At 36.9% G+C, this 16,013-nt stretch overlaps 1 protein-coding gene across 2 annotated transcripts in view; it reads right to left on the reverse strand.

Annotated features, from left to right (window-relative positions):
* Positions 1-16,013, reverse strand: part of PARD3B (par-3 family cell polarity regulator beta) — a 1,051,931-nt gene that overhangs the window by 505,252 nt on the left and 530,666 nt on the right. For both annotated transcript variants that reach the window (XM_032637435.1, XM_032637436.1), the window contains 3 exons: positions 8,774-8,860; positions 3,213-3,338; positions 514-872 (listed from right to left, as the gene is read on the reverse strand). In XM_032637435.1, the coding sequence (XP_032493326.1) occupies positions 514-872; positions 3,213-3,338; positions 8,774-8,860 (572 nt within the window). The remainder of the gene's footprint in view (positions 1-513; positions 873-3,212; positions 3,339-8,773; positions 8,861-16,013) is intronic.

A 16,013-nucleotide genomic window follows, 5' to 3' on the forward strand; every position in this document is an offset into this window, starting at 1 on the left:
ACACGCTTTTGAAATTAAGAATACTTGAAAAATTATTTGCGTTGTTGAATTAGTGAAATTAATAATTACTACATATTTGCTGAGGAATAATTTTTTGCTGGTATAAAACTATCTTAGAGAACCAGAAACAATATATTGGCTTTTCAGACTTGGACTAAAGGATGCTTCAAAAATCACTAATCTTGCTTAAAACAGACAACTGAATTTCAGTGCCTATTTAGTATTAAGTTGTGATACAATAACACTCTGTTCCTACCAAGTTTGTAATGGTTCCTTCTATTTCACAGCAGGTCTTTATAATTTTCTTGCTTCAAATAATTTACACTCTCCAGAAAAAAGAATAAGAAAGTACTATGATTTTGAGAAATTTAAGGTATGCAGTATACACTTAAATCTATTCTTTGATTCAATTAAATGAAGGAAGAATTAACAAAATTAGCCTTAATGCATTTCTCTTAACCAATTTTACATGTTACAATAATAGAATGCTATTAAGCATAATTTAATAATTACCTTTCTTTAGGTCAATCTTAATTTTCTTTGCATTTTTCTTGCTGCCAAACCCCATGAGCGGGGAGAGCGAGGGAGAGGATGGCTTTCTACCTAGTCTTGGTACTCGGGGGCTCTTGCTTTGCTGCAGGGAAGTTGATGCACCTTCTTCAGGACTGCTTGTTCCTGTGAGATTTACTGTCTTCATTCCTGATTTTCCATGGACAGGAGGTGGCACCTTTGTTCTCAAAACGCCATCATTGTTACCAAAAATGTTAAGAGGTCCAGTGACTGATTTTTCATACTGTTCCCGGTTTTGAGGTGGAAGCACATGAAGCAGCACACTTGGAGATTTCATTGCCTGACGGAAGACATCCTGAGCCCTTGAAAGACAGTGAACATATAATGATACTGCTTCCTAGCATGCCATCCAAAGCGCCCATAAGCACAGGAGATACTATCACTATTACTACCAATATGACTTTGCTAACTAAATGCTAGTTACCATGTATGGCCTGCTCATTAGGTGCCACCACACTGGGCTACATGTGCATTATCAACATGCACGATTCTCTCATTTAACCTTTTTAACAACCATGTTAAGTAAGTATAATTAGCTCTCATTTTGCAAAATGAAGAAGTGGAGGCTCAGAGAGCTTAAGTAACTTGTCCAATGACCCACAGCTTCTAAGCATTTCTAAATCTGAAATTCTACCCAGAAGTATTTACTGAAGTAAATATAAAAGCAAGCTCTAATTTTAAATGGAACAAACATCTTTCATAGTCTCCATCAGATTATCATTTGGTTTCCTTTTAAGACTTTAATCTAAAGTACAGGTCTTTCCTAATGTGGGTTGTGTTGCAGGAGCCCAATTCTGACACAAACATTTCCTCACGGAGACGTTTGGTAGGTACGTAGGCTGTGTCAAATATCACAGTGGATTGGCAATCCAAAATGCACCCTCCCTGTTATTCTATTATAGAGTCCCTAATGTTTTTACTTTTTTGTCTTAGCGCTTTGTGCTTTTCCTCAAATTTCCTACTACTTTTTCTTTCCTTCTTCCTTATGTCTCCTTATACCTTATGACTAGGTAAAACAACTCTCTTTCCCAGCTTTCTTGCCAATGAGATGAAAGGTTAGAGAAAATCTGGCTCATCTGGGAGGCAGAAACTTTTTTGTTCTACTGTTTCTCTTTCCTACTTCTTAAAACTCAGAAGTGATGGAGGGAACTCCAGCAGCCATCTTGTGACCACGAGACAGCTTCAAGATAGCGTCCGCATAAGAAGGATGGCAAAGCAGAAAGATGGAGGATGCCTGACTCACTGATGATGGTGGACCCTCCATTCCAACTCTGGACTGCCATCTCCACACTTATTTGTCCTTAGAAAAGGTAAATTTTGTTTAAGCTACCTTTATTTCAGGTCTCTGTTATGAGCAGCCACACCAAATAATAATTAATCATAATTCCAACTGCTATCTGAGCTCCCTCTCACTTTACTCACGAAGAGCTTACAATGTTAGGGGAGGAGGGAGAAGACTTCACATAGATAGCCCAACTCCTCTGGTCGGCTCCTTGACTACGAGTCAATATCTACTCCACATTGAATTTTTATAAGCCTTGATTTCTACCTCTATAATATAGGGAGAATAATGTCTGCCTTGCATTCCTATTAAGTCCTGGTAACAAGCACAGTGATATATAAAAATAATATCATTATTGATAATACTTATAATTTTGCATATTATTCATTATTTTTAGAAATACACTCTTAAGGCTTCATTTTCTTCTACACTTAAGCAGCTACAGCACTGCCCCTCCACCCAACACAATATTGGCAACTAATGGTCACAGAGAAGATATATTATGAGTTGTTTTGGTTGAAACAAGAGAGGTTGGTGATCATTACTAAAGAGTATTCGTGATTATTCCCTTGTTCCACTGTAATGCCAATATACATATACAAAAGCATATGCAGACTGCTGCATACTTTAATTCTTAGGTACAAAGACCTATTCCTGTAACATTTTCACATGCAGAGAAATAATTTCTTGAGGGTGAGTATTTTAACTTTTTTTTTTTTTTGCGCTACGTGGGCCTCTCATTGCTGTGGCCTCTCCTGTCGCAGAGCACAGGCTCCGGATGCGCAGGCTCAGTGGCCATGGCTCACGGGCCCAGCTGCTCCGTGGCAGGTGGGATCTTCCCGGACCGGGGCACGAACCCGTGTCCCCTGCATCGGCAGGCGGACTCTCAACCACTGCACCACCAGGGAAGCCCTATTTTAACTTTTTTTTTTTCCCATTTGTTTCCATTATTCAGTGAGTCTTCACAGTCATCTCTCACAGATATTTAGTTTAAGGAAGACTACTGACACCAAGTAAGTTAATTAATAAGCCGAACTAATAGTCTGTGAAGAGTTCTTAAATACCAGTCTAACTGACCTGTATCCCAAGAAAAACAAACCCATCTATCGATGCCCCAGAAAGACAGCCAGGCAGAAGGTTTGCTCTGTTCTGCAGTTTGTCCTTCTCAGGGCTGTCAGGGACATTTGCAGCCCACCTCTGAGTACGCTAAAACACAGGACATATTTGAAAATAGATCTTCTGGGGTCAAAGGGAACTTATCAGAAGTTCTACCTACATTTTTGACCATAATGAGCTCAGTAATGATCATAAGCATTCTAGGAATCAATAAAGTAAATAAAACAATGAAAAACATGCTTACTGAGCAAAGGTTTTGTCTACGAGGTCCACGCTGTTGATTTTTACAATACATTCGTTTTCGTGAAACAGTCCTTCCCGCTTGGACCTGCTGTTTTCCTCAATTCCACGGATGAAGAGCCCTAAGATCCTAAAGGCAACATTTCGGTTGAAAGAGAATGACTGAATAACCTACAAGTTGTTTCTCCATTTGTAACTGTTCAGAAATAAACATTGGTTTCTATTTATGAAAGGAAGTATGCTTTATATTCAGGCAACTGTTATTTAAATCCTTAGTAAACAAACAAACAAAAAAACACACTCGCACACATGACTCACTAAGGAGAAGAAGCCCTTCAAGACACATATACGTAAACACCAGCCCAGAGCACAATGACCTACAATCCCATTTCTCATGCTTGTAGGTAACTTAGAAAAGGCTAGTGTTGCTCAGTAGCGTTCAGGACACAGAGGACTCGTGGTTTCGAGAGGGCTTCACAGAAGGGCTGACTGTAATAAGTAAGTTTGAGTTGGTGCCCAGGGGGCAGCTCGATGTTTGATAATGGGAGAGGATTAGGTATTCACAGTAGTTTTTTTGCAGTCTTCCCGCCTCTTCCAATAATATGCATATGAAGAAGTAAATGTTTAGCAGAGATCATATTACTGAGCTTAGAAGGAAGTTCGGTCCCATTTGTTAGTGCCACTGAATCAAGTGTGTGTTGAGTGTTCTCTATGCACTTCGGATGGAAGAATATGAGACAGGGCTGTAGGACCAGGACAATGGCTCAGCACAGGCTTGGAGTACAGGAGAAATGAAAAAACTGGAGCTATAAGCCTAGGATTTGGGAAGAAAGTGGGATGTAAACTGGATCAGAAGAATGAGTGGGATTTGGATAGGAGGAGAGAGAGAATACACACAGAGGCAGGAATGAACAGGTGTGTGTAAGCGGAGCAGGGTGGAAGCTCACACTGGACGTGGAGGCCAGTGCCACGTGAAGGGGCCTTGAACACCAGCTGATGGACATATGTGATGAGGCTGGAGTAATACTCATGCCACTCACTGCTTCTGAGCGAGACGGTGACCAGATGAAATCAGGGCTTTGGGAAGAGTTGTCTGAAACTTCAGCCAGGAAGAGTCTGGATTCAGAGAGGATCCCCTGAACCTCCTGGTGCTTTGGGGCTGTGGCTTAGAGTCAAGAGGGGATGGGGTTGGAGAAAAAGAAAAGGAGAAAGAAAGCTACAGCAACGAAAAGAATTTAACTGTGTGTGTATGCACTTGCACGCACCTACTACATATTGGTAGTATTTGAACTGCAAACTAAAAGAAATCAAACTTGTGTATACGTTAGCCATTTCTCATGCGAGGGATTTCCCTGTTCCTTGCGGCATGTCAGGGTCCCAGGTGTCTCAGGATAAAACAGACAGATACATCCTCCAAGAGGAGTCTGCTAGATGTGGAGAAACCACCACCTCCTCTTCCCTCATCCTCTTGTTTTCCTACTTTGTCACCCTCTTTCATATAGGGGCCTTAGGTGCTATTACGTAGTCCCTTTGCATTAAGTCTCAAGGCTAAATAAAACATGAGCACATTTTATGCACGCGTAATAGCGTCCGCCATTAAAAAGGGGAGTCTCTAATGCAAGTGGAGGAGAAAACCGTCTTCCTGTTTGGAGCTGCCACAGAGTGGGACCTCGGCCTCCAGGGCCTCAGTTCATCTGATGAGCTCACGTCATCTCAAGACAGCCGGAGGAGAGGCACATGCAGGGCTATTTAGATCTCTAAATAAGTTAAATGAACACAGTACGCTGACGCAGGAGAGAGCAGAGCAAACAGTTTTGTCACCTACTGTGGGGAAAGCTCAGAGTCACAGGCCAAGTGTGCAGTGATGCTTCATTTCCTAGTTCTTGTAGGTGAGTAAATTAATCATCTTCTGGGTGGAAGAGAATAAGGGCCAAAGCTACTATTTGATAAAGGATCTGAGATTTAAATTAATATATTTAAAGTACTAATCCCACCTTAATCTCATAACATAATATTAAAAATTGAACTATTTGACATGTCACAAAAAAAAAAAAAAAAGGAAAGAAATAGAATAAAATACTGTTTCTCTCCTAAACTGAACAACTCTCTAATAGTTCACAGTTTGGATTTTTGTTATGCTGGATTCACGATAACACGACCCATTAGGAGGCTCACATGTGGTTATAAACTAGTTTATGTAAGCGATATTTTTTTAACAAGCATTCAAGTCTTCCTTTAATTTAATTCAGTACATCATCAGTCATGTAATGTTACTCCCTAGGATTTAATTTCACATTTTGGGAGATGAATTAATTCTTTCAGGCCACTGGGTTGCAATTTAGCTGGCATATTACAGCTGGAGTATGCTATGTGAACCTCACTCAACTAAATAACCTAACTTTCCATGAAAAATTTATTGACAGAATAAGCCCAACTGTGAAACCCATGTGTCAGAGGTAATTTTGGTAAAATGTAAAACTAACCGATTTTATTAGTTTGTTCCCTGGCAACAAACCACTCCTGCCTTCTTTATTCTATGGAAGGGATGGATTCCTTCCAGTTTGATTTCATCCAGACCAGTATAAGAAGGCTCAGAAAAGAGTCCCTCTTTATTCTCTTTGCCCCAAATGGGTGAGCTGTGGATAGCTATCTCGTTTGGGACCAAGGCTCTCAGGATTTAAAAATTAATGCCGTCGATGAGTTATAGGCTGAGGTGAACCAGTTAATTTGCATTAAGAAGCAGTGATAAAGGAGGCCGAAACCCACAGCCCCGCAGAATAAGAGGGCTAACAATTGCTTCTTGCCCTTCTAATGATCATTTAGGCACAAACCTATGTCCTGCTGGCCTCCTCCTTTCTTCCCACTGTATCACACTGCCTAGGCCGCTCACCCGCTTAGAATTTTTACCTAAACATCTCCTCTGCTCACATGATATATCACTCTTCACCCATCCCTCCTTTCCTTCTGCCTCATATTCAGCTGTCTTTACTATGAAACAGGTATATTATGCTATCTTTATTTACTGACAATTAGATTTTATGCTTTAATTCTAAAATAAAACTATATATTTTTTTTGAAAAAAATGAATGAAATTAAGTTGCTTTTTACTTTCAGGGACTCTTGTTTTGTTTTCTTTCTTCTTGCATTTTTGTTTTTATTGTGCGAGCCAATGGTCCTCCGTACAAGCAACATTCTCCACCCCAATGAAACCACTGAGGCCTTATTTAGTACAGCAGCCAGTGTGTTGTACTCCGGGTGTTCTAACTTTGATTAGGGATCTTAATTCTACAACAGGTGTGGCCCTATTTTTGTAAAAGAAAAGAATTAAAAAGAAATTGAAGGCAGAGTGAATTACAGTAGTCTTAGTAAATAATTAAATGTAAATTCTAATTTAAAATAATGACACAAACCAATAAATGGAAGGAAATGAAGAACTAAGTCTACCACTATGACCTTAACTCCCCCCATCCCCCGTGCTCACACAGGGCAACCATATGGCATAATGAAGTCAGACACTTGTCTGACACACTCTGTATGCAGTTGCTTCTAGACACATGGGTTGAGTTAAGTGTGCTGTTTCAGCCTGTACTCATTACTTCTTAACTTTTATTGGCTCATGTCTCCACTTACATATTATTTTTTATGTTTTTTAATTAAATTTCCTTCCTATAATACCAGTGGATAGCAAAAAATACACACACACACAGAAAACTATTTCACCAATTTACTGAACAGTTGACCATGAACTTATAAAAGTTCATTTCTAAACAAAGTTTTTCTATTTTAGCCAAAATAGTATTAATCCTAATAATTTACACATTTGTATGTTGTGTGTTTCAGAAGGAGCATTTACATTTTTAATGTGGTTTAATCCCCACAACCTTGATGTGAAGTAGGTATTCACAAGAGGCAAATTTAGGGGACTCACTCAAGGTTATACAAAAGAGAACAGTGAGATTCAAGTCCAATTGTTCCAAATCCGAGTCCAATACTTCTTCCTATTTTATAAAGCTTATGCTAGAAATCAGAACTAGGAAGGATCAGGGGGTAAATCAATGCATTCTAGTGTGTTTTCCTCATCTGAAGTGAGAGAAGGTGATTTTTGGTCTATAGCGTCAACTTGTTTTCTGAACAACTGAAAATGATGTAGGGTGACTGTCATGTTTTATATTTCTTCATGTTTTGAAAATTGGGATGATCTTGTGGTCTGTTCCAGCTTCATTAAGCTAAAGGGCCTAGTAATTTAGCCACACTGGTATTTCACAAAGCTCTACCAGTACACTTCTGACAAAAGCCATTAGAATTCCTCGTGACAACTGGGTAAATACTCTCCCTGTCTATCAAAAACAACCTCAGCTTGTCCTGTGCCATAACCCATAACATTTATAAACATGCTTATTAACACATACAGGAAATGAAACAATAAGAGCCACTAGCTTTTCAGTTCATTTCTTTTTAGGGGATATTCATTCCAGCAAGAGCTTGGCATCAGATGTTATTTGCTAAAGAAGGTGATGACTTAGCAATTACAGGTAGCAGATGGCTACCTACTGAAAATGATGCCAACCAAAATATCATGACTAAATCTGTTCTTCCTGCTGTATGGCAGACCAAATTGAATAAATATTCAGAACCAGTAAATAAATACTATATAAGCTTTGGGGAAAGTTTTGTTATAGAAAGAGCAAAGAGTGAGGTCAAGTCAAGATATCTGGATTTTGTATGACCTTGAGAAAAATCAACCGACTTTAAGTTTCTGACAGCCTTTGTCAGTGTCAATCTAGTGCAAAAGGTAGTCATCCTATTGAAAAGTATTATAATAACATAATATCTAATACTAGTTTTGTAAGGTTGTTATAATAGTACTAATATTAACTCTCAGGCACACACTTTAATTCCCATCAGTAAAACAAGTTTTACAGCCAGTTAAGTAGACACAAATTTCAAGAGATGGTGATGCAATCTAAATTACCATTTACCAGCGTGGATTTAGAAATATAATGTCTTTAAAATTTCAAAAGGATGCGATAAATTATTTTTAATTGGTTATATTTTATTTTAGAACAAAATAAATAGAATAATGGCATTTTGCTACTATATGTAAAATCAAAACATATTTAGCTTCTGACATAACTACTTATAATATTAGAATATTTATTATCCTAAGTTCTGTAAACCTGAGGCATATCAAGAAATATCCATTTGGAATTATTATATTTCATTTAAGTGTATTTTTGAACATTAAAACATTCAGTTGCTATATTTCTCTAACAATATGTTAAAGCATTTCCACTATTTCTGTCTATGTGTCACTGATAAGAATACTTTAATAAAGTACTTCTTAATTAATTGTAAATGCAGAAGCCATGATTTCTTTTCCATCGTATCCTAGAAGTGATGTTATTTTGTTTCTAACACATAAGTGGCCAACAGAAGTATATCTTGAGGTGTCTATCTAAATAACAGAGACATACACTTAATCCTCCTCTAAAAAATGTTTGGGAAAATGAGCTCAGGTCAAGTTTTTCATTAGTATGAGCTTCTGATATAAGGAAAACATCTTACCTTCCACTCAGAGATGAAAAGAAAGGTACTACATGTATTCCCAAGGGGCCTCCTTCCCCAGAAATCTCCACTGTTCTTGTCATATTACTGGGACAGAAAAAATAAATAAATAAATAAGAGCACAAATGAGTCCCTGCCAAAAAAACAAAAACAATCAGATGTGGCATATTAAAAAGAAAAACAAAACAAACTTAGGATTATAGCAACTACTGTAAATTCAACAGCAGAGATGAAATCAAAGGAGTACATGATTTGCTGGTATGTTCAGAAGACCCAGGAAATAAAATGTTTAAAAGACTATCTGATTTCTTATTTTTTTCCTAGAAGAGGAAAAAATGGAAATGACTACATACAAAAATAACTTCCTACTTAACTTAATCTGCATAAATCAACATATTTAAAAAGGATGTACACAAAAATGAAATTTCTCCCCATTGAGACACACTTGAAAATTACTGAATAGATGATAAAATACATTGAATTAAGCATATCTATGCTTAAAACATAAAGGAGGATTTTTCCTCCAGAACAGAGGAAAAATGAAATAAAACACATTTTTATTAGAAAAAGCACATAATTACATTTTAAACAACTGTGAAGCCAAAGTTGGTAATACATATGGGCATGTTCAAAGCATTATAAATCAAAACTAAAACTTGCCTTTCAGTAAGGCATCAGTTGTATTCAATGGAACAATTCCAAATTGTCACCTCTCAGTTTTTTTTTTTTAGACGTAGGAAAAGAAGTTGAAAAACCTGGAGAAAATGTATTACAGAAAGAAATGGAAAGCCTGACCTGTCTAACCTACTCCAGATTAAGGAAAGGATGAGCTAGAAACATTAATGGATAGTGTGTATGACTGAAATATACAAGGCACTGAGAGCTTTAGAGTAATGGAAAGTGGAACTAACAAGTTTTTATAAAGATGAAAAATAATATCAATGAACAATTATCGGCTCCTTTAATCCCAGAGAGAGAAAATAAAATTGTCAGAGGAAAAATGATAAAGTTGAAGCAAACATCCCCATTATGGAAACTGTAGGCAGGTCTCATATTGTTTCCTGTTTACATGAAAATGACCTGAAACTAGATGTCAAATTAAGGGCTACAGCTGCTACAAATACATTTCTGCTCCAAACTGAAAATGGGAAAATTTTGGCTCCTTGCTGGAAAGTTGAGAACAGCATTAAGAAAGCAAAATGCCTAATGAATTCACTCTGCATGAAGTACTCCCTAAATTATCAGCAATCTAAAATAAATATATTAAATATATTCTCATCAGTGGATTAGGCTTATTTTTAATGTGTTTTCATTGCAAACCTATTATCATTAAGAACTGCAAAAAAGAGCATGTTAGTTTCCAACATTTATGGAAAGGGATGGAATTTCAAAACTGATAGTAAATTTCAAATGAGTTTTGCTCAGATACTGCTGATATATTTAAACTTTGTTCAGTCAAGCAGGTTATATCAGAAGCCTGGAATAAAAGTTAGAAATAAAATAAATCTTAGAGTGCTAAGATCAAAGGATAAAGTAGATTCTTCTCTATACTTTCTGTGTAAGCATAGGCACTATGAAATCCTAAATATAGGTATGCATTTTAAGTCCTGAATATAAAATATTTGGTGGGAAGAGAAAGTTGTGTAGCTTTCAATGGACCGCAAAGAAATAACTTTTACATAACAGATTTATAGTGCATTCGTAGGTATTTGAGGAAGACTAAACCCAAAGCATACACATTCTAGGGTTATGATATTATTGTAAAGACTTCTAAAAACAGAGATGAAAATTTTGTTTAACCACTGAAACTTTATTATCTCTACCTTTATAACATAATTTTATAGTTTTACACTTAGAGCATAACACAAATCTTTCCTAATAAATGTATTAAATCTCCACATGCTGAGAGCGTTCATACGTATTATACAGATGCTTTTGGACTATAAAGTGTTTAGTCTAGACAACAAGATTTCAGCTTAAAAAATTTTAGAATGGCTTTATGGATTCTTTTTTCTAGTTTGCAAGTATTTCTTTATCCCACTCAAAATCTCTCCTATAAAACATAATAAATTCTATGTATCATACTGACACCTACTCTTTAGTAATCATCAAACTTGTATTTTTACATTTACTTAAAAGTAAATCACAAAATTTCTTAAAGTAATCAATCTTATTTCAAAACACTAAAACTTTGTTGGAGGATGCAGTATTAAGGTTTATTTCAACTTTATAAGATTCCCTTTTTCAGTATTTCAGAATACACTTTTATGCTATCTTTATATGATAGTCACTATTTTTTGGCCAGAATGATATTTGACAAATGTTAAATTACTATCACAAAAATATCTATCCCAGAAAAAGCAGCATAAAAGACTTTCAATTTTGTTGACTGTTAAATGCAGATACTTAGAGAATTAGATCTATTAGATCTATAGACAAGCATTACAAGTTTTACACTGACTATGTTTTACCATGCTCTTTATAAATTGTTATCCATTATTTGTTTCAAGATGGAAAGAAAAGCATTTGAAAAAGGAAACTCACAGACCAGTCCATCTTTTTAAATTTATTTTAAAAGGGGAAAACACTACTCAGTGTTTTACATACTTGATGGAGTTCTGTGGAAATCCCTGTATATATACCCGCATGGAAGATAAACACAGCAAGGAGGGCTAGACACAATTACTTGAAAACACATCTCATAAAATGAGATTTCACTAAGGTGTGAAAATATGCTATTAATGTTATTTGTTTAGGCAAACAGCACGGTAGAGTTCAAGGACCGGTGAGCAGGGTATGCACATTTATGTTTTGGAGGCAGACTGAGAATGGAAAATGTAGAGAATGAGGTGAGAAGGCTATTCTAGAAGTGGAAAGAAAAAGGGATTGGCAGCTACTTGTGAAAAACAGATAAAAAATGAATTGCGGGGCAAAGGAAAAGTATTTCACTTACAAAAAGAAAAGTCGGAAGATTTCACTAAGCTCAAAATAACTAATTCAACTTTCTAAGACGTACTAAAACAAAAGCAGATAGTCACCAAGCATTAGGTCCAATAGTATTAAGCAAGCTACATGTTCAAAGCTCCGACTGACAAAATTGATTCAAATAATCACTAGAACCAGCTGCTACCTACCTAAGACTTTAATACAAAACTATGGGTGAAAGTACAGAATCAGTGGTTTAAAATGAGCCTGCTGTGAACGGCTATCGCAAGAACTAGATGGAAAGTGCTTCATTTGGTTCCTTCCAGCAGAAAGACATGAAGCTTGAGGGAGAGAAGGGGCTGCAGACGGATGGTTGTAGGTCTGATTTCTCCACACAAGGCAAATGCACAGCATCTTTAAGATCAGTCAACCCAGTGATTGGCCACTAGTTTAGGGTACAGAAGAGACAGGTCTGAGGGCAGGGAAGAGGAGATACTTTGTTTCAGGAGGAAATAATGATTAACTTATGAAATTAGAGACAAGTGTATCCTAGTGGTGGCTCTGAGTCAGGTGCCTAAGTAAATCATTTAAACTAAGACCACAAGTAAGTTTCCTCATTTGGACAATGAGGGAATTAAGATAAATTCCTAATAGAATTTCTGGTTTTAAAGAAAAAAATAGAGAGTATTATATAAATACATCAAACACACAGTCTCTGGCATACACAAAGGACTCAATATCAGCTATTAGTAGTATTATTAGAACTTTCTGAAGGAACAAAGAAGCTTATGGGTTAAAAGGCAATAACCTATTTCAAACTTTCCAAATTTTCCTCAACTTGATTTCCTCAGTAAGAGTTTTTTTTTTTTTTTTCTTAATCCGTAAATACTGTAGGATTTTCTTCATAAATAGACTGCTGACAGAGAACACAGTGGGTAATAATGAGTGGAGAGAAGTTACTGGCGGGTGTTCTTTGGGGACTGATGTCCAAGACTGTCATATACAGCAATGTGAGAGATGGACCACAGAGAGAGACCTCCAAGAAGAGCTTGCCGATGACACCAAAGGCTACTTGACAGTGAAATGTCTTGGGTTTTTTCCCCCAGTTTTATTGAGATATAATTAACAGCACTGTATACGTTTAAGGTACACAGCATAATGATTTGACTTACATAAATAATGAAATGATTATCTCAGTAAGTTTACTGAACATCCATCATCTCATATAAATACAAAATTAAAGAAATAGAAAAAAATTTTTTTCTTGTGATGAGAACGCTTAGCATTTACTCTTTTAACAACTTATGAAATGTCTTGTTGATATGATTGTACTGAGTAAAAATCTAACAAAGAATTTGTTGTCAAAGGTGGTGGGATTCACTTAATGCAATTAATCGAGTAGTTCCAATGAAGAAGCTCTGCAAGGAAAAAACAAAGTCTAATGCTTGAGGAGTTCATAATCAGCAGGCAGATTAGGACAGGTGACAAAAAATAATACAAAGTAATAGTAGTAGTACTTGCAGTATATTCTCAATGAATGTACGCTGTCTGGGGGGAGGCAGCATGTTAACCATCTTCTGGGTTGGTTAACATGCTGCTTCTATATAACATGTACTCACATCAAATGTACAAAGTAAACATATCACTTCCATTACAGATAAGTAAACTGCTGCTTAGAGAGGTCAAATCATCTGTCCAACATCACACCATTTATAGAAGGTAAATTCAGGACACAAATTGGAATTTACTGCTTCTCAGAGCAGTAGTTTTCAACCATTTTGACATGTAAGTTTCAAAGCAGAGGTGCTTTCTGATGAGGTTCAGAGAAAAGGGAACAGGATCAGGAAGGAAAGCTGAAATCAGGAAAATCTTCTCAAAGGAAGTAGAATTTTAGATGGAACTGAGAAGGGTAAATGAATCTTCAACCAGAAAAGCTGGTGAGGGTGTGGAGAGACCATGCACAGGAGAGAAAACAGTTTGCACTGAGACACTGAATCAGGATGGTCTGTGGACACATGGATTGGCTGTGATACTAAAGAGAGAAGGAGGAGAGGGGAGGAGGGGGGAGGAAGGGAGGAGAACAGAGGGTAAGATAATGAGGAGATAAGGCTGACCCATCAGCTTGAGATCAAACCTCAGTATGATATGTCAAATTCCACAATGAAAAAAAGCACGCTTAATTTTTTAGAAGATGGAATCACTATAGGTTTTGGAAATGAGAGCACTAAGATCAATGCAGTGGTTTAGAAATATTTTACCTGGCAGAGATGTGGGATCAACTGGAAAAGGGAAAGACAAGGGAGAAACTGTTACTTGAGGTAGGAATTAGTAAATTACTGCAACAATGTAGCTGAGAGGTATTACGGATTGAGCAATGATTATAGGAATAAAGCATGAAAACATGGAGAAAGATTCAAGGTATTATGAAATGGACTCTGTCGATAATTTGCAAAATGAGAGGCCAAGGAGAAGATAGGATAAAATGTGATGACAGTTCTCATCCTGGGAAAAGAGGCATATCTGGAATAACGTGAGGTCAGGAACGAGCCAGAAATTAGGAATGAAGGGAAGGTCTTTTGAATACACTGCTTGCTAATTAAAGAGAAGCTTAAAGTGCAATACTTTTTTTTTAACATCTTTACTGGAGTATAATAGCTTTACAATGTTGTGTTAGGTTCTGTGGTATACTAAAGTGAATCAGCTATATGTATATATATATATATATATCCCCATATCCCCTCCCTCTTGAGTCTTCCTCCCACCCTCCCTGTCCCACCCCTCTAGGTGGTCACAAAGCACCGAGCTGATCTTCCTCTTCTGTGTGGCTGCTTCCCACTAGCTATCTATTTTACATTTGGTAGTGTATATATGTCCATGACTCTCTCACTTCGTCCCAGCTTACCCTTCTCCCTCCCTGTGTCCTCAACTCCATTCTCTACGTCTGGGTCCTGCCCCTAGGTTCATGAGAATCTTTTTTTTTTTTTTTTTTTTTTTAGATTCCATATATGTGTTAGCACACAGTATTTATTTTCTCTTTCTGACTTACTTCACTCTGTACGACAGACTCTAGGTCCATCCACCTCATTACAAATAAGTCAGTTTTGTTTATTTTTATGGCTGAGTAATATTCCATTGTATATATGTGCCACATCTTCTTTATCCATTCATCTGTTGATGGACACTTAGGTGGCTTCCATGTCCTGGCTATTGTAAATAGAGCTGCAATGAACATTGTGGTACATGACCCTTCTTGAATTAAGGTTTTCTTAGGGTATATGTCCAGTAGTGGGATTTCTGGGTCATATGGTAGTTCTATTTTTAGTTTTCTAAGGAACCTCCATACCATTCCCCATAGTGGCTGTATCAATTGACATTCCCACCAACAGTGCAAGAGAGTTCCCTTTTCTCCACACCCTCTCCAGCATTTATTGTTTGTAGATGTTTTGATGATGGTCATTCTGACCGGTGTGAGATGATATTTCATTGTAGTTTTGATTTGAATTCCTCTAATGATTGGCAATGTTGAGCATCCTTTCATGTGTTTCTTGGCAATTTGTATATCTTCTTTGGAGAAATGTCTATTTAGGTCTTCTGCCCATTTTAGAATTCGGTTGTTCGTTTTTTTGATATTGAGCTGCATGAGCTGCTTGTATATTTTAGAGATTAATCCTTTGTCAGTTGTTTCATTTGCAAATATTTTCTCCCATTCTGAGGGTTGGCTTTTCGTCTTGTTCATGCTTTCCTTTGCTGTGCAAAAGCTTTTAAATTTCATTAGGTCCCATTTGTTTATTTTTGTTTTTATTTCCATTACCCTAGGAGGTAGGTCAAAAAGGATCTTGCTGCGATTTAGGCCATAGAGTGTTCTCTCTCTGTTTTCCTCTAAGAGTTTTATAGTGTCTGGCCTTACATGTAGGTCTTTAATCCGTTTTGAGTTTACTTTTGTGTATGGTGTTAGGCAGTGTTCTAATTTCATTCTTTTACATGTAGCTGTCCAGTTTTCCCAGCACCACGTATTGAAGTGGCTGTCTTTTCTCCATCGTATATTTTTGCCTCCCATATCAAAGATAAGGTGATCATATGTGCGTGGATTTATCTCTGGGCTTTCTAACCTATTCCATTTATCTTTATTTCTGTTTTTGTGCCAGTACCATACTGTCTTGATTACTGTAGCTATGTAATTGCCTCAAGATTGCTTTGGCTATTTGGGGTCTTCTGTGTTTCCATAAAAATTGTGAAAATTTTTGTTCTAGTTCTGTGGAGAATGCCATAGGCAGTCTGATATGGATGCACTGAATCTGTAGATTGCTCTGGGTAC

This window comes from Phocoena sinus, chromosome 7, assembly GCF_008692025.1.
Source record: "Phocoena sinus isolate mPhoSin1 chromosome 7, mPhoSin1.pri, whole genome shotgun sequence".
Classification (NCBI taxonomy): Eukaryota; Metazoa; Chordata; class Mammalia; order Artiodactyla; family Phocoenidae; genus Phocoena; species Phocoena sinus.